Below are 22,742 nucleotides of genomic sequence, written 5' to 3'. Positions count from 1 at the left end.
GAGTGTGTGCAGCGGAGCCGCCCGAGGGCTACGATATTCTCTCTTCTCCTTGTTATCCGCGCTCGAGTCACGCGCTGTAGGGAGACAGAGTTACATATTCATAGAACGCAAGAACCGGGTCGTTTTAGTGAGATGATGAAACGTCATTTTTCGATAAGTACTAAAAGATGCGCGAATGCGATTATTTAACCTATTTAGGTTGCCCGAAAAGTACCTTTCTTTCGCAAACGTAATTTTTTTACAACAGTGTACCTTCATACAAACGTGAAACCAAATCTGTGAAATGTCGCGGTGTTTATCTCAACAGAACAAAATGGATCGTACGCAATTCGACAAAATAATATAAAACAAAAACGTTGTGCGTCTGTTACTTCTTCATAAAACGAACGAAACTTTTCGGACAACCTAATATAACAACGAGCATTTCCGACAAGCCTGTTCATTCTGCAAGTAATTACAGAAGTAAAAGAAGATCCAGAAATCTTGGCTTCAAGGTAACTCTAAACTCTAATCGCAAGAGACATTTTGTTCTGGAAGATCGTGGTTGTCGGAAATTTCCCACCGACGAATATGAAATTTCGATGGCGACGATACGTTTCTTCCTGAGAATCCATAGTTTTTTTTATTATTTATTAAAATTACAATCAATTCTCGCGTTGAGAATTTTCAGTAATTTTTCTGGCGTGACGCAGTGACATGGCTGATTATTTATAATAAGTTAATACTTTTTATAGATAAGTATAATTTATAAGTAAGTATTATAAATAAGGAAATATTACTTAATTTAGATAATTAATTGAATCTAGCGTTTAGGTCTAGCGGGTAGTGTCTCTTCAGCCTGCGAATCTGGTCCGTCGTATCAAGTAGTCCAGTGATTAGGGGGTTTCGGTGTCTGTTGACTCTTTTGCTATATTTGTCGCTATGATCCATAGTTTTGGGAATTTTTTAATTGATAAATACAGAAGGGACATGTTTTTCAACATCTGATTCAGAGAACTCATGAATTCTGGGAATTTTCGATCGATGGACATCGAAAGGAAAATTTAGGACCTTACAGTTTTGTGGAAAGTCTTTTATTGATGAATATGGAAACTTTGATACTGGTAGAGTTTTGTAGAGAATATATTATATTTCAATCATATTTCCGAAGTGAAGAGAACATATACAATGAAACATTTTGTTTTGGAAATTGGTAGTTTACAGGGAATTTTTCAACCTATGGAAGGTTTGATATTTCTATATTTTTGTTGCATACAGAATAGTCGATATTTGTAGAGTTCTTTGGAGAATATACTACATTACATACCCGTTTTCAAACAGAGAGCAAATTTTTATCGCAATGAAACTTTTCGATCGGAGAATTCGTGGTTTTTGGTCATTTTTCGATCGATGAATAAAAAAGGTTTAATATTTACATAGTTTCGTTGAAATAAAATGATGCAAAGGTATTGGTTTTTTAAAAATATGAAAAACCATCTTTGAATATACCTTGTTTTATTGACAAAAATTATCAGTAAAGAAAATAATTATCATAAAGCAATATAAAAAATATCGTCTTGTAATTTTCTAACTAACTTTGTAAGATTCTAACTCTGGAAAACACCGAAGTGATAATTTGAGAAACACATTTTATTTATGTTATTTTGCTAACAAGGATAGGTGAATCTTTTAATAATTCGATTCTTCTAGATACTTGAGGTGGTTTAGTAGGACGTGTAGGGTGCCAAAGAAATGCTCCACATTTTTTTTAACAATATATTTATTAACAATTCTCGATTTCGACTGCTCAATCACGCTTCTCGGTCACAACTCAACTCTTCTCTTGATCCATTTCGTTTCTTTTTTGTCGCCTCTCAATATCCCCACTAGGCACGTGTTCGTAACCGTCTGCGACCGTCATCACGTACGCCTTCTTCCAAGTATTCTTCTTTTTTTACTTGGCAGAATTTTACAGTCAATTGTCATTGAGAATTATAAGTAAATTTTTCTGGCGTGGTACTATATCGTGTGTAGTAGATGATCATCGTATGTTTGATTCTAGCTGAATCTAATGTTTAAATCAAAAGGGTAATGTCTTTTTAGTCTGCGGATCTGATCCGTCGTGTCAAGTAATTGAGTAATTAGTGGGTTTTGGTGGTTGTTAACTCTTATGTTATATTTGTTACACAGCACCCAAAAAGCAGATTACCGAAGCGTCCTGTTTTGCGACCAAGTTTTCAGGACAGAAAAAATAAAAAAGAACAAAATCATGTAAAAGCTCCGCTCCCCAGCGGCTTAACCCCAAAAATTGTATTAAACACAAAAAATGTAAAGCGCCGACACATAATATAATATGGCTACGTCGTACCGCCGCGGTACACATCACATCATTACCAAAATTCACAGTTTATTGTGAATACTAAAATGTATTTAAAATTGTATCTTGGGTTAAATAAACATCATTTAAAAAAAACTGAATTAACACACATAAATCACAATTCACTCCAACAACTTTACATAAAACCTAGTTACACTGGTGCGTTAAGTACGCGACTGGTCTAAGGGTAGAAACTCGGTAAAAAGATGTCGACCATTCTAAGGATAGAAAATAAGTGAAGTTTAATGACAATGTTGTGGTGGAGGAAAGCTAGGGTTGGGTGTGTCTAAGACCACGAGATGAGCTGATTCGTTAAGGACAATTTTGGCTAGGAAAGTGAGGGCGATAGACATTGCTTTCGATTGGATCATATGAAGGTTGGTGGACTAGGAAGGGTCTCAGCCGCCCTCGAGAGAAAATTGCTAACGGAAGATACCGAACGTGGGAAAAACCAAGTTTCCCGTATCTTCCCGTGGTAAACAATAAATGTAAAGGATACCTGAAATAAAAGATCCTTGTTTGGTCTGAAGGACCTTAACTATGAAAATGACCAGATTTATGGTGGGTACCCAAGACTATTGAGAGTACGCGATAAGGATGTGTAGACATCTGGATGCTATCTTGCCCGCGGTGTGTGGCCTTGATCTCTGATGTGGATTGATGTCACAGTGGCAACGGTCGCGGACGCCTAACAAACGCGTAGATAGAGGGGATATTTTTTTTATTTGGTAGACTTTTTACAATCAATTCTCATTGAGAATTATAAGTAAATTATTTTGGCATGGTACTGTAATTTGGATTATAAGAGTTTATAATATGTTTGATTCTAGTTGAATCTAATGTTTAAATCTAATGTTTAAATGCGGATCTGATCCGTCGTGCCAAGTAATTGTGTAACTAATGGGTTTTGGTGGTTGTTAACTCTTGTATTATATCTGTTACTGAATTTGGATATTTCTTCTTTAACAGTGTGTATCTTAAGGTCGCGATGTATTGTTTCATTGATAACATATCAAGCTGCATCTATTAAGGATCTTAGAGTTTTCGATTGGAACCGTTGAAGAATTTTTATGTTGGAATTACTCGCTGTTCCCCATAGTTGGATCCCCATAGACCCAAACAAGTTTTAATATGGCTTTATAAAGCATAGTGGGGATATTGAGGGGCGACAAAAAAGAAAGAAAAGGTTCATTCCGTTTCGAGCTGCGAAGTGCGAAAGGTCTAGCGAAATAGAGAAGCAAACACATTCGAGAAGCATGATTGTAAACTCCTTCCCGTGCCATTTAGTTCGACGAAACTCGGGCCCAAGCGGTAGACATCGACGCGCGCTAAACAGACCAGACTGATGCTCGTAAACAGCAGCTAACATTCAGTCACGATTGTAACGGGCAAAAAAAAAACAGTCCGCGAGCTCGGCTTGTTATGTTTACGTTTGGCGATATTTATGTTTGGCCCAAGTATCTGGTCGCGAGTCAGATTCGCGATATTCATGTTCATATAGAATTATTTTAATCTGCACGCATAATTTGGAACATCTGCCAATAAGCCAATAGAAGTTTTTTAATTTTAATTTAAGTTGCTTGGATTTATTTACGATGTGTCGTTTTCATGTTATTCTTCTGTCCAGGATCATGCCCAGATATCTGACTGAATCTTTGTTTGGAATTGGAATATTAGTTATGGTCACCTGTGGGTAGGATTGTTTTCGCAGCGTGAAGGTTATATGACTGGATTTATTTTCGTTTATTTTGAAACGCTTCCGAGTATTTGACGGAAGAACTGCAGGGATTCGATGACTCATTAGGCTTGCCGGCACTTACGCTACGTCGCGGCCGTCCTTATGTTTCGTCGTTTTCTCGTAAACAGTCTACGATGCTATGCTTTGTACCGACGAAACCATTAGAAAGTTCTTTGTTGTCGAGGGCCGCTACATGTTCAAAAATAAATCTAAAAAACATAGCTCAATAACATGAACACCCTCGTACCATGCGTTTAACATTCATATTAGATCGTCCGAAAAGTTTCTTTCGTTTTATAAGGAAATAATGGATGCACAACATTTTCCGTTTTATATTATTTTAAACGCTAAGATCCCTAATTGATGCACTTTGGTATGTTACCAACCAAACAATACACCGCGACCTCAAGATACCCACGGTCAAAGAGGAAATAGCAAAATATAGCGACAGATATAGCAAAAGAGTCAACAGACACCGAAACCCCCTAATCACTGGACTACTTGATACGACGGACCAGATTCGCAGGCTGAAGAGACACTACCCGCTAGACCTAAACGCTAGATTCAATTAGTTATTTAAATTAAGTAATATTTACTTATTTATAATACTTACTTATAAATTATATCTATAATAAGTAATAACATATTATAAATAATCAGCCATGTCACTGCGCCATGCCAGAAAAATTACTGAAAATTCTCAACGCGAGAATTGATTGTAATTTTAATAAATAAATAAAAAAAAATATATTATTTTATCGAATTACATGTGATCCATTTTGTTCTATCAAGATAAAGATTACAACGTTCGGTTACAACGATGAACCAATCTACCGCTAATCGTATGCATTCGATTTTAACGATTAATTTGTTTATACGACGAAACATCAGCACCGTGGACGTCATCGATGTTAGAGCCATGGATGGAAGTTTTGCACCTTTGTTTATTGATGAATTAGATTAATCTCTTTACTACATTCAAATTCTTGTATTTTATTCCAAAGTATATTTACAAATATATAGTCTCCTTTTCATAACAACACATTTGCTCACTGCGGTCTCTGTTTCCTTTTCTTTTTTCTTTCTACTCGCCTAGAAAAATATACATATACGAATAATACGATATACATATGATATACGTAATACAAAAAATATATGTGGCTAACATATGGCAGAAATGTAATAACTTCATTGACAAATTTTATCATGCGTTCGTTTAAAAATATCTATATATTATTAGGTCGTCCGAAAAGTTTCTTTCGTTTTATAAGGAAATAACGGATGCACAACATTTTCCGTTTTATAATATTTTATCGATTTACGTACGATCCAGTTTGTTCTATCAAGATAAAGATCACAACGTTCGACAGATTAGATTTTATGTTTGTATAGAAATGAGCTGTTGCAAAACACTGGTCTGTAAAAGAAAGACACTTTTCGGACAACCTAATATTTCTTCTTCCACCCTCCGACCTTTTACTCTCTTCGTCCATCGTCCAGTAATAACCGACATAGGAAATGTTTCAAAAAATGTATCAAATATCAAGAAATGTATCAAATGTTACAAGAATTACCCTCTCCCTCGCCCTTTTCCCATTTCCGGAAACGAAACGACTCTCTAGTGTAACTTGTCTGGTTCACTTCTTTGTCGCAGAAGCGGACAGCGGCGCCATCGAGCCCAGCATCAATCATTTCGGAGTGGACGAGGAGGACCATCGTATCCAGGAGGACGAAAGGATCGCGAACCAGACCGTCGCCAGCGATCTAACCGCGGTCGTGTTTCGAGTGCACGTCAACGATACTAACAACGAAACTCCAGTAACCAAAACTATCCACAGCTTTCTCACCGATCACGAGAACCTCGTGAACGTATCGCGAATGGACGAAGTTAGCGTCGCGGAATTGCAAAGGGATCAAAGTAACCTGTTATCCGTCACGGTGTCACAGAACGATGTTCACGAGCCACAACACAATCCATTGGGATCAGACGCAAAGTCGGCAGAGCGCAACAGTTCTGAAAACAAAGTGGAACACGCGAACAATGATTTCGTCTCGTCGACTCGGCCGAATCGAGGAGAAATCGCGTCAAGTATCGTTCCTTTGGAGATCCGGTCGCCTGGTTCCAAGAATGACGACTACTTGCACGGCGTCCAGGTAGACGATGAGGATCTGTCGAACGTGGTAGAGCACGAGGACGAATTAATAGATGGTTCCAACGTGGACAAATCTCGCAGAGAAAACTCGATTAGGTTTACAACCGTGTCAATCCGTGAGACCATCGTCACGGAGGTGAAATCGATCGAGCAGAAGAACGTCGAGGACATCAGAGCGATCTCGTTCCAAGTACCTGCAATTAACAAAGAAGCAGAAGACGCGGACAAGCGACAACAGGATAACGAACACCCAAGAAACGTCATGGAATCAAGGAAGGATCAATCCAGGCCGATGAACAACCTGCTGTTGGCGGGTGGTAAGTCGACGAAGGCGTTTTACGAGATCAAACCGTCGATCAAAACCGAAATGGAGCCCGATCAGCTTAACCCTAGCGGCACTCAGCGACCCTTGCCCGGTAGGAAGTTCGTGCTACCAAGCGTCGACAGCGCCTTTGGCAAGTTCGGGCCTTACTTCGAAGACGGCGATCAGGAGATAAACATCACTGCCAGAATAGGCAGCACTATGCTGCTCGACTGCAAAATCGGCATGCTTGGTAACAAGGAGGTAATTTCCCTTTTTCCGTCTTCTGTTCTCCGCCTTCTCTTTTGTGGTTATACAAATACAGTTGATCTGAAAAATAATGGCTTCATATTTCTTAATTCATATTTCTTATAAATCGTTGTGTAATTGCTATCTAGCAATATTTTTATTAATATCTTGAGGCTGTGTTTGCATATCAAAGTATGTTTTATGAGCATCAAACATTATTTGCTATCTAGGTGTTATCGATTAAACTGATAATACCTGTTAGTCTGTCTAATTTCTTTTATGTGATAATGTACTTGCTCATTCTAGCAATTGTATATGAATTTTTGGATAAAAGACAAGTATCGTTGTTTCGTCTGATTCGAGTCTCTGTAATCACTTCGTATATTCAAAATTCCAATGAATATCTCGTAGAGAAAACATTGCAACCGTACAAACAGACATAATATGGCAGGGATATTCTCAAGCTCACTTCAAAAATATATCCTTAAAAATCTATTCATTTGTTGCTCGACCGTTTATAATGTTATATCGATGTTGCAAAATCAGAGCTTGAATAAAATGAATGTTTAAGTCTTCATGCATATTGAATGTTTGAGTTAATGAATTAAAACAATATGTCCCGTTACTTTTTAGACAGACTGTATATATTTTATTACATACAGGAGAAACACGATAAACAAGGGAATCATTGATTTCTTTTTATTATCCCGTGATGAGATGCTTTTTCCGTAAAGGCGTACATACGTAAGATTTGTTTCTCCCTTTTTATTTCCCGTTTCATTCTCCCCTTTCTTCTTTATAAGTATCACATATACATGCATATATCTGACGTTTCATAAAGAAAGAAACTTGAGGAGGAAATACGATAAACAAGGGAAAACGTTGATTTATCTTTATCGCCGCACGGTACGAAGTAATATTTCAGCGAAGATATAGAAAATATTCAAACTGACAAATAGAAAAAAATAGAACGTTGTATGGATGAAAAAATTGGACGTTGTAGAAATTGTATTTCATATAAAAACATTCGATCATATTCGCTTTCACGTAGGATGTTAGAAAGTTAGAAAATTCGATCGTCGATTCGCGGATCTTTTTGGTTGTTTCTCTTTCTCATTTTGCTAGTAAACCAGAGTACGAAATGTTCCGCTTTGTCGTAGCGAGAATTTATCTATTTCACGTCTCTCTGTCACTGTCGTTGCCCTTTGGGGGGTACCTTTATTATTCCGTTGCTTTTACGAGACGGCGACCGTAGCGGTGGCTGCTGATGCAACTTGCGAAATAGGATGGGCGATGTCATGATGAAAAACCGGCTGCAACGGTCTTGTTATATTTTTATGATCTCCGTGTCGCACGATAAAAAGGTCCCGCGATGATGAAGCGAGATGGAGTGGCGAGAACGTGGATCGATTTCGTGCCTTTCCGCTAGCTAAATTTCCCTTTCACAGCTCTATAACATTCGTTGCATACAATTATAAAATCGAATGAAGGGGAAAATATCGTTATACCTAGAACGCAGGTAAAAATGTTCCGCTCGTTAGAATTTTCCTCGTGGTTTGTCCTTTTTATTTCTCTATTTCGTTAAGCCAATAAAGATCAAGTGATAAAATAATGCATATAGATTGAGTAAACATAATGTTGTTGAAGTAAAATATCGGAATTTCATGCAAATGCATGTTGCAATTGAATTAATCGAAATAATTCACATGTTGTTTTGTTAAGATAAAATAAATGTATAATAATAAATATTTTACAGAAGATTGCTACATAAATCCAATCGTTACAATTTCTAATAATATGCAGTTAAAAATGGGAATAGATTAAATATTAGTCGTTTTTCTAATTTTGCACCGTCTTCAAGAAGGTTGCGATACAATTAATATGTCTGATATGAAATAGTCAAACAATAAAGAACAAATGAAATAGAAATTACTTCGTATCTTTTAGAACTTTTCGAAATCGGCAATATTTTTTTGGCAAAAAATCTTTTAATTTACTTAGAATTCTTAATGAGAATTGATTGTAAAATACATACAAATTAAAAAAAAAACTTTTATTTCACATTTTTTAGTGAATCGATCGATGTTGCAGGGTTAATGTAAAATGGTTTTCATTGTCGTTAATAATTATTTATTCCTATCTATTTATTACTTGTTCCAATTCTTAATTATTATTAATTATTAAAAAATAAATAACATTAATAAAGAATAAACCATCCATACTTCGCCACCAGTATTATATTAGGTTGTTCGAAAATTTTCTTTCGTTTTATCAGGAAATAATAGACTCACAACGTTTTTTGGTTTATATTATTTCGTCGAATTACGTACGATCCATTTTTTCTGTTGAGATAAACACCGCGACATTTCACAGACTTGGTTTCAAGTTTGTATGAAGGTGCACTGTTGTAAAAAACACTTTTGCGAAAGACAGTTTTCGAACAACCTAATATTTTGACCAGTAATAGAGAAGGACATTGTTATAACTTAATAGTATGCCATTTATTATTTTGCAAAGGAAGTAGGCTTATGGCTGAAAACGAATACACAGAACGACGTTTTCTGTGATGCAAACACGAGTTGAAGATTATACTGAGAAACGCAATTTCAAAACACTCGCCCAGGTTGCTGCTTCGTAATCGTATCACTGAATTAAATGAAACTGATGAACAACAAATTCTGTGCAATTGGGAATAGTTAACAATGAACTTGAATTTGAGAAATTTTGCAAACGGAACCGAGCAGTAGATTACTCCTGGAAGATGCAAAAGGTCTCGTTCCGATAGTTCAATCAATTCTAAATAATCGATAAACGTACATAAAAGTTGGAATTTTGCAAGAAAATAGTTTAGAAAAAACAAACGCAATAAAATTTTGTAAATGGATCAGCGGAATAACATGCCCTACGAGATGTAAAAGGAATCGTTTTCATTAGTCAAGCGGTTTCGAAGAAACCATCGAACGAGATCGGTGCGAGAATGTTAGTTAAAAAAAAAAAAGTTGTTTATGATGACCAAATCGAAAAATTCTTTTTAACCGGAACAACCGAAAAACATGCCCTACAACATGCATAATAAATCATCCCGATTGGTCAAACCGTTTCGGAGGAATTATCAAACATACATAAAAAAAAAATTAAAAATATCTATACGTGCTCAAACATAAATATTTTCCTCCTTTTCCGAAGTTGGTATAGTGAAATGTTGCGTTAATCCAACGCTCGTTTTTAATGGGTGACCGATTTTCAAAATTGGGAATATACCGAAAATAGAGAAAATAGAAAATTTGGAAAATAGAGCAACGATAACGGATTACGATCGTATGTTACGATCACAGCTATTCGAATTTGTTCCACTATGTTAGATTAGAAAGTGTTATAGAGATTCGTACAATGACGAAAACAAAATAATAATAGAAGCCAGACTATAATTCTTGCTATCTTTCAAGAACAACTATTTCGCTATTATTGAAATATATGTTAGCGTATTCTTCTTGCAAAGACATTCTTGAAACAGTACCCTATTTATTTCGTTCTAGAATTCTTATCGAGTAGTCGGGAGCACTTCCGGTGTCCTAGAAAACGTCGAAAGTTTCTGATTTCAAAAAGTCTAAAAGGTCTTGAAAGACTCGGAATTTCATACTGCAAAGACCTTTGCATCCTGAACATTTTTCGCTAATGTTTCTGAAGAAATTTCGTGAAACTGGATAGTTCTATTAAGTTGGTGCATATGAAATTTCATTTTTTCAAGTAAAACTTTAACCGAATTTCTTTAATGCGGTTGATATTTGACAAAGAATACAATTTCATATTTATAAATGTTTATAAACTTGTAAATAAATGAGTTATATAGATGTGACCTTTCAAACTCGAATTTCAAAGATACGAAGCTTCTCATGTGTTGAAGTAATAACTCAATTACATATTTCAGAACTCAAAGAAATCTTGCGTTCTCAATCTCTACAAGCGTCTCAAAACATCTCTAAAAGTGTCGTTTGATCAGGAAACGATTGGAAAATGGAGCTGCGAGCGAGAACGATTACAATTGCAAACATGATTCGTTTGTATCTTCGCGGTGTAACTGTTCATAAAATGTAAACAACTTTTCGCATCGTAATCAGCTGAGGAAAAAGCAAGCAAGGCGAAACGAGAAGATTAAACAGAAAGGAAAATGGGATGGGGGATGGAAAAGGAGAGAAACGGTCGCTCAAGATCTTAGATGAATTCATATTCCATAGAATACGTATTTCAAAGCCGATTCCGGCGACAATAACAGCCAACAGCGAAAAGAAGCATTGCCTATCGATACGACAGGAAAATATCGAGTGAATTTGTGCGATATTCAACCCAGTGTGGATCTAATGACAATATGAAATGGTCAAAGACTAAAGAGAAAACACTCCACTCTCCTCACTAAAGAAATAAAATAGTCAAACTCGAAAATGAGATGTTATTTAACAATTAAGTTAGAAAAATTTACCAAATGTCCAGCTGGACAAATTGTAAAATACAAATTAAATAATAAAAAAAAAAGAAATGACCAGGGATTTTTTACACGATAATTTGTAGAGGACTTGTGTAGAGGATGGTTGATCGTGAGATTTATAAGACGAGATTGCTTGTTGTTGAAACCGTCAAGTATATTTAAAATAATAAATAAATAAGTATACAGAAAATATTCGCTGAGACGCTCGTACTAGTGAATTTGCTAAAGACAATGTAAATCGTTGTAACTCGTTGATAACTGATCGATACTTGACAGATACTCATATTAGGTCATCCCATAAGTTCGTGCCGTTTTCGAGCGATTATATGTTATTTTTTTCAAACACCTATGAATCGTTGTCTTAGGTATTTTCAGAACATTTGACATCTCTTGAACTGTCAAACTTTGTGATTTTTCAACAAGATCCCGAATTTTATCTTCGTCTGTCTGAGAAGGACGCCCGGAGCGTTTCTCGACTTCTAAACAGAAATTCCCAGCTCTAAAACGTTGGAACCACTTCCTACAGGTGCGAGATGAAAGCGCATTTTCTCCGTAAACAGCACATATGTTTTTCGTGGCAATTGTTACAGAACTTACTTTCCGAAATTCATATAACATGAGATGTCGAAAATGGATACGCATTCCACTCCTGATTTTTTACTGTTAGAAGTCACTGTGTTCACTATATTACGATCTTATACTCACGAAAATCTGCTCTAGCCTGTTCTCGATCAGCTAAGCTCAAGTGCATTGGTCCCTTATCGCCGTATGTTTATAAATCGACACATGAAATGTATACACAAAAGTCGGTACAAACTTATGGGATGACCTAATAGATACTGATTCGCACAACTAATTAATAACTGATAGATAACTGAACTGGTAACTCTTACGATCGCGTCCATTTACTTATACTCGTCGGGGGAGAGTCGGAAAATTCAAATTCGTCTTTGTTCGACGGTTGCACGCAGCGGCGACATTATTTTGCCCGGAGTTTATTTATTCTTACATTACATGTATCCTAACGATCTTGATATTCCGAGGCAAAACAACATGATTTGAATTGTCCTTTAGCTCGTGTGCCGCTACAAATTTATCGTATTAATAATGTTAGTAAATTGACAAAATATAATTTGTAGGCTATATTTTGCAGTTGTACAGGGTGGTTGGTAACTGGTGGTACAAGCGGAAAGGGGGTGATTCTACGCGAGAAAAGAAGTTGAAAATATAGAATACAAATTTTTCGCTTGAGGCTTTGTTTTCGAGAAAATCGACTTTGAATTTTCGCTCGGTACGTGTGCACTTTATCACGTCTCGTTATAACGGATCTCACTGTAGATCGTTGTCTCGATGGAACAATTTAAAAAAAAAAAGAACAAATTAAAAAAAAAATTTTTTATTCTATATTTTCAACTTCTTTTTCACGTAGAATCACCCCCTTTCCGCTTGTATCACCACTTACCAACCACCCTGTATATCAAATAAGATAATCAATGTCCTGTAATATTTTTAACTGCAGTAGAATTTATTCATACTGAAAAGTAATATTAGTTCAGCTTGTGTCTGCTCCTGAAAATATTCGTACCTTTTTCTCACCATCCATTCCGTGGATGTTCGAACAGTGGTTTGATAATTGAAAAAGAGTTATTTTCTATACCATAAATTTGCTGATAAAAATTTCTTCCAAACGCTTTAGGCACTTTTACTTAATCAAAGAGTAAATCTCCTATCTCCGTAACTTAATTCAGAATAAACGGAGATGAATGGAAAAAACATATCAATTAACTAGTCCAATTTACAATATACCTTGTCAAAAAATCATCTTCTATAATTTTGTTAAATATAAATCATCCAAGAGCCACTTATGATTTGCCTTGGGCGCAATAACCATTCATAACGTCAAGTTAGAATAAGTAGCGTTACGTGGAATAGTGTCGAACACTTTTCTTTAAACCTAAAGACTTGTGAAATTCTCGGAGATTCCATATTCATTATGAATTCCGCAATCGGAAACGATCGCATGTGATTATCGCGTAGTTTATTGTATTTCCTGAGCGCCATTTAAGCTCGTTTGCAGTTGATTAATTAACAAATCCCGTTTGAATTCCATAGGACATTTGCATAAAACGTTGTTCGTTTAATGGCGTGTAATTTTACCGCGTTTTCACGTAAATGTAAACGGGAATGATAGCCACCGACCTATTATCGAGCGTGATTGGCTGGACACGTTTGGCGCGACGTCGACGGGCGTTGTTATTTGATCGATTGGCTCAGCCATTCGCGGTACCATAAAATCGTATCTCTTTCAAAAGGAAAATCCCATCGTCAATGTTATTATTTTACAATGGACTATGGACAATGGTCCATAAAAGGGTGAGGCGTTTGGTATTTACCGAAAAGGTAACGCGAATCCATGTTCGAAAAAATGGTAAAAATGTTTTTACGCTTGAAACCTTACCGTTTGAAATTTGACATTATTTAATTTTAACATTTCAGTCTAACAGATTGAATTGAAAAATTTTATATCGAAATTTATATGTAAAAAATCTTGTCCAGGTGACTTTTCTCTTTCCTGTTTCTGGGGTACGTGTTGAGTCACCGTGGCTAGATGATTGTAAGATTTGCTTATCGTGCTACACGTGCCGCGAGGCACCATGACATCGGGTCGTCAGCCACACGTACATATTTCTTAACCCTTTCGCTTCGAGCGCCGCTTGTCACGTTTTTCGTCACGTCACCCATATCTATGTGACGGGTGCACTTCCGTGGGGGCCGTCACCCAAATATGGATGACGCTTTTCTTGATCCAGTTAATTAAATATAGGATATTACATGTAGGATATACAACATAAAAATATTAAAAGCACATTATACCATACTTTTTATTAATTTATATTCTGGATAAAATATTACATTATGCCATATAGTATGGTATTTATTAAAACATTCCAAACATATTTGGGGTGATTTTGGGCACTTCAAACAATAGTTGTAGACTTCGTCATCATTACTTTCCTCATTTTCAAATATATTTTCACGCTGTCTACTGAACATTTTGAGGATGAACAAATCACTGATATACGTCTCACAAGTATGCTTCTCGACTAAATGAAAGATATGAGATATCTGTCATGAGATCCCTCGGAATACTCTAGCTGGAAAGCTTATCGCTTTCTCCACTTCAGAACTAAATAATCTTTTCTTCACAATGAATCGAAGGCGATAAACAATGAATTCCCGCTTGTCGCTCTATTTACGTTCTGCATACCGGCGGTCGAATTTGGGCCCCGCAGGAAACTTAGGCGAATCACCCTGGACGACGAACGTGTTGTAGGCGGCACCCGCGAGATGACCTGTGAGTACGAGCGCCGCATATAGGCGGCAACCATGTGACGACTCCTGAGTCCCGCACTCCATATATCCGGCATCTAAATGAGAGAGATTTAAAGTTTATTGAGTCCAAGAATATAGTTTTAGGTACATATTCACAATAAACGGTGAATTTTTGTAAGGGTATGTTAGGCAAAGCTACCGATACGCGGCGGTACGACGTAGCCATGCTGTATTATTTGTCGGCGCTTTACATTTTTCGTTGTATGATACAATTTTTGGGTTTAAGCCGCTGGGGAGCGGAGCTTTTTTATGTATTTTTCTTTTATTTTTTTTTTTGTCCTGAAAACTTGGTCGCAAAACAGTACGAACCGGCGTCCAAATGATGCATATGCAAGTGTGATCTGTAGTCAATAATATATTTTTTCGTTATCGGCAGAACATTTTCTGTTGATTTTATTGACATATAGGATTAATCGCTTCTAAAGTTACGCATTGTTGAAACAACATCAAAACGTTTCACGCAATATATTTCAAACATCCAAACGATCGTATACTGTTTCATACTGAAAAATCTGTTAAATCCATTGACAGTGAAACGATGTTTCATATACGGTTCTTGCAAGAATTAGCAATAAATCGGCTTAAGGTATAATTGTCAATCTGTTAAAAATTAGAAATCGTGGGTTAGAATTTTCTTTGAAAATGTACTGTTAGGAATAGTTTAGACCCTTTTAAAATGTAAGAAATAAAAAAAGTAGTATTATGTCTGAAAATGGACTAATCGATTCCGAGGAAAGTGAAAATAATTTCAACCTGCCTAAAAGACTGCGAAGAAATATATGCGGCACATCAGAATCGGAATCGGAGTGAATTGAAGATAATACGAAGGACACCGATTGCAATGTAACATGGACATCTAAAAATTTCAAGCCAAAAATCCATCCATTTTCCTCAAAAAATTCGGGAGTAGGAAAGAAAATACGCAGATCCTCACCAATTATAAATTACTTTGAGCTATTGATTTCTGAAGAGCTCGTACAGTACATTGTAGATGAGACAAATTATTATCGGGCTCAGAAAAATTTGAAAATATTGACATTCTCAAAAATAGCTTAGAAAATTATTTTAAAGAAAAACAGGAGAACTTTTATCGAGACGGGATAATGGCCCTAGCAGAAAAATGAGAAGAAGTTCTACAACCAGAACTACCTTAACATATATAACATCTCGAAAAACGGCACGAACTTAAGGGATGAGCTAATAATAATAACTTGGAATCCAGGAAAATACGACAGTAGACGAACTGTAATGTTTTTTCGCGTTGTCATTGTTGATGGCACGTAATAAAAAACTAACAATACAAGAGTACTGGACTAAAGATAAATATTTACGAAGCAGTATTTTTGGCGAAATAATGTGCAGAGATCGCTATCTTTCATTTAAGGTTTAGGAAAACGTTTATACAGCAACCACGCACACTGTGCGTATTTCTGGCGCGCGTTTCCGTTCAGTGACAGAACTTCGGTGAACTGGACTGCCGAAGCGAAAGGGTTAAAAATCAATTTGATAGAAACGATCAAATAAGAGCACTTAAACTACACTCGTAACACTCACCGTAACTGCTAAAATTCGTCGCCAAACCTAATCTAGTTGCTATCAATAGATCCGATGGATGTTACTTCTATAGAAGACGTGGCACTAACACAGCTAAAATATCAATTTGAAAATTTGTATTTCAGTGTTTATATTCGACCAATTAAACATATTTGGCTGGCAAAATTGAAATATTTGAACTAAAGAATCCTATTGTTAGGTTTATTTAAATGTAAATAATTGCTTAACAAACCGATGCACGAAAAAATTTGCAAAAGTTCCTTGAAATTATTTAATCAAACTATAGAAACGCTGCCTATTCTCCGATTTCGACGAATATTGGATATGCGTAGAAATTAATATTTTAAACCAGTGTAGTGGTACCGGCAGTTTTCCACGAATATCTCGGAAACTAAGCGTATTCAGCCCTTATATATACAGCAAAAAGTTGTTAAAAATATCGAACTCTACAGCATATCCAAAGATCATCGAAATTGGAGGGTGGCCAGTGTTTCTACAGTTTCACCTATTGTTTAATTTTAATATTTGAATTTAACTTTGTGAACTTAAATATTTTAATTTTGTCAATATTTGTATTTGACCAATTAACCAGGAAACTGCGTTTGACGAGTATACACGTCAAATAAAAACTTTATTTCGATGCGTTCGACGTGAATACTTGTCGTTGCTTGTATTTATTTACGTACTCCATGACCTTAGCTCATGAGAAATTTCTAAAACTAAATTCAGCAGTTAACACATTGTCGACCGGCAATTTTACTGAGAATTTATTTCATAGCACCGGCTGTTATTTCGTAATTGGATGTGACAGTAAAACAATATAATAATAAATAATAAATTTTATAAATAATAAATTTTTTTATAATAATAAATAATAAATTTTATACTTTAATAAATTTTATTTATTATTCAACTTTTAATATTTCTTTTTCGCATGATAAAGAGTGTAACAATCACCTACGAGTTTTCTGGTTTGGCCCACCAATATCAGTAATCCAAGAAACTTCTTTATTTCATTAGTGGTAACTTCCATCTATGGTGCCGTTTTTGCAGAGATTTTATGTAACTCTTTCATTTGAGAATGGTACAAATTGATTTGCGTAACGACTAAATAAAAAAAAAAACAACTGTCAAAGGATAAAGCCGTTATCTCACTGATAATCGACGCATCACCAAGTTCAATAGTTGCACCAGGAATGTTTAAATAATTTTGTAAACTTGGTGAGATAACATGTTCGTTCCACTCTTCTACCAATTCGTACTGATTCTATCTGATTCTATTATATTCCTTTTTTGATATTTTGGTGGCCTAATATCAGATTTACTATCTTCTGATACAGTATCATTTTCCAAGCCACCACAATTTGATTTACAATCACTTCAACAATCAGATAAAACATCCGCGTATAATTCATTGAAAGATCCTTCATTGGTTCGTTCCGTCATCGTTGACATTTTTTTACAACAAAGCACGCAACTTGGCGGGTCTTATAAGCGAGAGAAACAGCTTGAGGTGTGCTGACCAACAATTGCACTGTATCATCTGTAACAGTGCACTGAGAAAACGACGCTGATGCGAAAAAAAGCGCATTACAAGTTTACTCGTAGCTAGTCGGCAACGTTTGGCCATGAAAATACCAGTTAAAACACTTTGACTGCCACGTTCGTCATATATGACCGGCCACGGTTTCTCCTGTGACGCCACGGTGGTCATTGGTGACCGGAGCGCTTGAACTTCTTACAATTGTAAAAATTGAATGAAAATTGACAGTTAGGGCATTTAGGGACAGTTAGGGCAAAAAGTGCGCCATTGAACAATTAAACATTCTTATTAGAACATCGATAAAAAAAAATGAGAACAGATCTTGCATCTAACGGTGCACTGTGTTTGCATCCATATCTTTGAGAGGTAATCTACGAATATTATTATAAACACACCTTAGAAAATAATCGTAAATGCTGCTTTACAATCGTATAATTGAAGTTAAAAGTGTGAACATACCTTACTATTATATATAGAATGAGCAAATACTGTTTACTAATATCTTGTACACGTTCCAACAATATATTCTGGAGGTTTTGCTTATATATAACCGATAAATAGAAAATACTTTGAAATAAAAAGTGCCCCATTGAACAATTAAACATTCTTATTAGAACATCGATAAAAAAAATGAGAACAAATCTTGCATCTAACGGTGCACTGTGTTAAAACACTTTAAACATAAATGTGGGTCATCGATACAATCTGGACAATAGGTGGTCACCTTTTTGGTTCGATTCTTAGCTATTTTTGATCCTGACTGTTTAACATTTTTTTATAGCACTCTACAAAATTTTCATGCCAGGTACACTTGCTCTTCTTTCTTCTGCATTTCGTGCCGCAATCTTTGTCGAACAAGTATGTTCGACGGTTCTGATGAATAGCACTGTGTAAGGTGCATTGCGAGTGCCATTCTAAACTCTGATACTTTGAGTTTTGTGTTTGTTGTTTGTTTATAGAGTATCATCGCGTTTGAAATTAATGTATTTAACAATAACTCTAAAGCTAATTTTATATGCCACTTGAAGGTTCTTCTATGTGGCGTAGAATATGCTATCATTTGATCCGATGAATCTACAGCACATTTTCCTCTGTTGTGATCTACCACTACCATTGGTTTATCACAAACATAACTTTTTTTACCTTTACCATCTCAGCCGAATGTTTCGTCGAAATCATAAAAATGTCATGCTTGTCTCTCTACCTTACTATTATATATAGAATGAACAAATACTGTTTACTAATATCTTGTACACGTTTTAACCATACATTCTCGACGGTTTGTTTACGACGAAATAACAAATGCGAATGGTTTGTTGAAATAAACGAAGCCTTATTATAATATGTCGCTATCAACTGTTACCAAGGTACCACGGTGGTCACCCATGACCGCCAATAAGGTAAACGGTCCATTAGGGAAGAATATGTTTTACATCATCAATTTATTATTATTTTGCCATTGTATGCTTTGGATAATAAGAATACTCCCGTGGCGTCCTCAGCGAAACATGTGATTTCGGCGTGGCAGTCAAAGTGTTAATCTGTTTCAGTCTTCGTCTTACTGTCAGATGATATTCGTGATTCGTTTTAAACTTTCCAAATGTATACAAAATCGCCCATTAGCAGTAACATAATACGTAATAAAGAAAGTTATTTAGCAGCAGTTTCGTAACTGTAATGTAGAATTACTAACTCGAGTACAAATAACGTGATTGTTAAAAATTAATATAGGTCAGTAGCAAGGAAAGAAAATAGAGTATGTTTCATTTCGATCAGTTTTGTAACAGCTGAGAAACAGCTTGTACGCTCCCACGTTTGGTAAAGGTCAAGCAACCACAGGTATTGTTCACTTCGTGTTTGTTCTAAAATCGAACTTTTTTTTTATAATTTAATATTCTTTGTTACGGAGAGCAATCTATTTATTTATTTATTTATTATTGTTTAGTCCATGCCTTTCGGCTTTGGACGAATTTTCGGTTTTACATCTCTTACATCTAATTCTCGTCTTATATGTCTATTAAAAATTAATATATCGATACTCCATTGATTTCCTAGGAAAATAATTTGAAGTGTCTGTATCTAAAGGGTACATATATTGGTAATGGAACTAAACTGAAAGACAGGCATTTAAAATTAATTTAAATCACCTCTTTTTATGTTAATAAATTTTATTAACATAATCTTTTTATGTTAATCATAGTTACTTATTCGTAGATTTGTTGTCCACCCAGTCGAAGGTGGACTACGATGATTACTTAAAACTGCGAAAAATAACAAAATAAGAAATTAAACAAATGATCCTCATGTAAAATTATTAAACGCTTTGATTTCCCTTTAGCCTGTCAAAGTGCTAACTCGTGACCGGTCAACAATGTGCTAACTAGTAAGACGTGGATATTTGATTTCGATCGATCGAAGTGTGGAATATTTGCATTAAAAGATTCTGCTTAAACTTAAATAATTACTCGTCAAACTCGATAACGCTTCATCAAGTTTTCGTATTCCTGTATTATGACACTCGTCACGTACGATATAAAACAGAGTTCCCAGTTAGGGAATAGGTAAATGGAACAAAAAAGATAGTCGTGTCGCAGAAGGTTCGTTGAAAAGACGGGCGAAGAGAACGAGAATCGTAAGCCGGTCTTTCTCGAACGCTTAGCGTGAAATTGCACGGCGTATTCATTCGCGAACGATTCAGCTCTCAGGAGAGAAGGGCTTCCCGATTCCTTGTCGCGAAATGATTAACTTTCGACGAGATTCCGCTTAATTCCACGGCTGTCTGTTAGAAACAATGCCAAGCTTTTCTCTCGGGAAAACCGGGCTATTCTTTACTTAGAAATCCGTGATTTATGAGGCAATAACGAAAGATATTTCCTGCGTTGCGATTCAGGTGACGTGGGTGCAGCAGCCAAGCAAGGACTCGTTTCGACTACTCACGGTCGGTAGGATCCTGTACAGTGCGGATCAGCGGATCAGCCTCAACTTCCGGTAAGTGAAATCAACAAAATACGAGAGATATTTAGATAGATATGACGTATTGATAATTAGCACATGAAAATTGACATTGGTATTGATTTCGATACGGGATATGAAGTATGGTGAAATCGTAATATATTAGGTCATCCCATAAGTTCGTGCCGTTTTTCGAGCGGTTATATATGTTATCTTTTTTAAACACCTATGAATCGTTGTCTTAGGTATTTTCAGAACATTTGACATCTCTTGAACTGTCAAACATTGTAATTTTTCAACAAGATCCCGAATTTTATCTTCGTCTGTCTGAGGAGGACGCCCGGAGAGTTCCTCGTCTTCTAAACAGAAATTCCCAGCTCTAAAACGTTGGAACCACTTCCTACAGGTGCGAGATGAAAGCGCATTTTCTCCGTAAACAGCACATGTGTTTTTCGTGGCAATTGTTACAGAACTTCCTTTCCGAAATTCACATAACATGAGATGTCGAAAATGGATACTCATTTCACTCGTGATTTTTTACTGTTAGAAGTCACTGTGTTCACTATATTACGATCTCATACCCACAAAAATCTGCTCTAGCCTATTCTCGATCAGCTAAGCTCAAGTGCATTGATCCCTTATTGCCGTATGTTTATAAATCGACATATGAAATGTGTACACAAAAGTTGGCACGAACTTATGGGATGACCCAATACATAGTCCGAACAGGGCCGGCGCAAGTCAGGTTCAGCACGTTCGCCGGAACCCGGGCCCGTAGTCTACGAAAATTACCCAATTTAAAAAAAGCAATTTTGATTAACTATTGACAGAATGTTGATTTACAGATGCAAGACATTTTTTAGTAACGATGATTTATCATAGTTTAAAAGAGTGAGAAAAATCATCAAAGTTCAATGTAACTCCATAAAATCCTCATATCCTGGAAACTACTTTAGATAAAAAAGACCCAAGCACTTTCAGAAAAATGTATTTTTTAGAGAAATTAAAGTACATCAATAGTCTTTTGCAAAAGTCATACATGATTACAGATTTTGTACTTTCATTGGATCTTTTGCCCCTTAAAAGCGAATTATGGATGCGAAAAAATAGTACTCGGATTTGTCTAAAAAACTGCTTATAAAAAATATATAATATGTAACATGTTACATGTGTGAATAAATAATTTCTCGTTGTAAAATTTAAGTGTAGGATTTGAAGGTGTATTGAGGCCCCGCAAAAGATCACGCGGGCCCTGAGCCTGAACCCGTCTATTTATATGAACCTGTCAAAGAACAAATTTATATAATAGGAGTTCGTTGAGTTTCTCCAGTATTTGCCATTTTCCATATAATAATAGCAGTTCGTGTTGAGATAATCGTGTTGAATCGGCAAGATTCATTTTATTAAACAGCTAACTGGAATTTTAGTAAAATAGCCAAATGTTAAAATTGAATTTGTATTTGAAAATTTTAATTTCAGTTCAAATCTAAAAATTTGATCTTTAAAAGTTATATTACACATTTTCGCTACTAATTATTTTCTAAACAAAAATCAAATTAATTGCATCGACAAACTGAGGAAAAGTGTATGCATTGAAAGTATAAAAATTGTCACGCGAGATATTTATTTTAGGAGAACAAGAATATTTTGCATTCGTATAGAGAGAAGACAAAATTTCTACGATTTCGTGACAATGAAAATGTGATTGAACTCATTACTAGTATCGATAGAAATTTCTATTTTTATCGATTTCCGTGTCACGAAATGCTATAAAGTCGTGTAGCTGGATATTTCTCGCTTTTATAGGTACGCTATAAAAGTCGAATACATCTAAAAATCGCGTAACGATATATGGACGAACGAAGTTTTTTTGATCTCACAGATACCCGAGCAATTGGAGATTACAAATCCAGTACGCAACTACGCGGGATTCCGGCTTATACAAGTGTCAAGTTGCAACGCATCCGCCGCTGGTTAAAACGATTAACGTCGTCGTCACGGGTGAGTGATCTTTTGAAAC

At 35.8% G+C, this 22,742-nt stretch overlaps 1 protein-coding gene across 1 annotated transcript in view; it reads left to right on the top strand.

Annotated features, from left to right (window-relative positions):
* Positions 1-22,742, top strand: part of LOC117239335 — a 239,009-nt gene extending 216,267 nt beyond the window's left edge. The window contains exons 4-6 of the mRNA XM_033504832.1: positions 5,749-6,812; positions 20,661-20,758; positions 22,605-22,742. Coding sequence (XP_033360723.1) covers positions 5,749-6,812; positions 20,661-20,758; positions 22,605-22,731 — 1,289 coding nt within the window. The 3' untranslated portion in view covers positions 22,732-22,742. The remainder of the gene's footprint in view (positions 1-5,748; positions 6,813-20,660; positions 20,759-22,604) is intronic.

Source organism: Bombus vosnesenskii, unplaced genomic scaffold (assembly GCF_011952255.1).
Source record: "Bombus vosnesenskii isolate JDL3184/JDL3185 unplaced genomic scaffold, Bvos_JDL3184-5_v1.1 scf7180000013931, whole genome shotgun sequence".
In the NCBI taxonomy this organism is placed as follows: domain Eukaryota; kingdom Metazoa; phylum Arthropoda; class Insecta; order Hymenoptera; family Apidae; genus Bombus; species Bombus vosnesenskii.
Note: the sequence above shows the minus strand (reverse complement) of the source record. Positions and strands in the feature narration are given on the sequence as shown.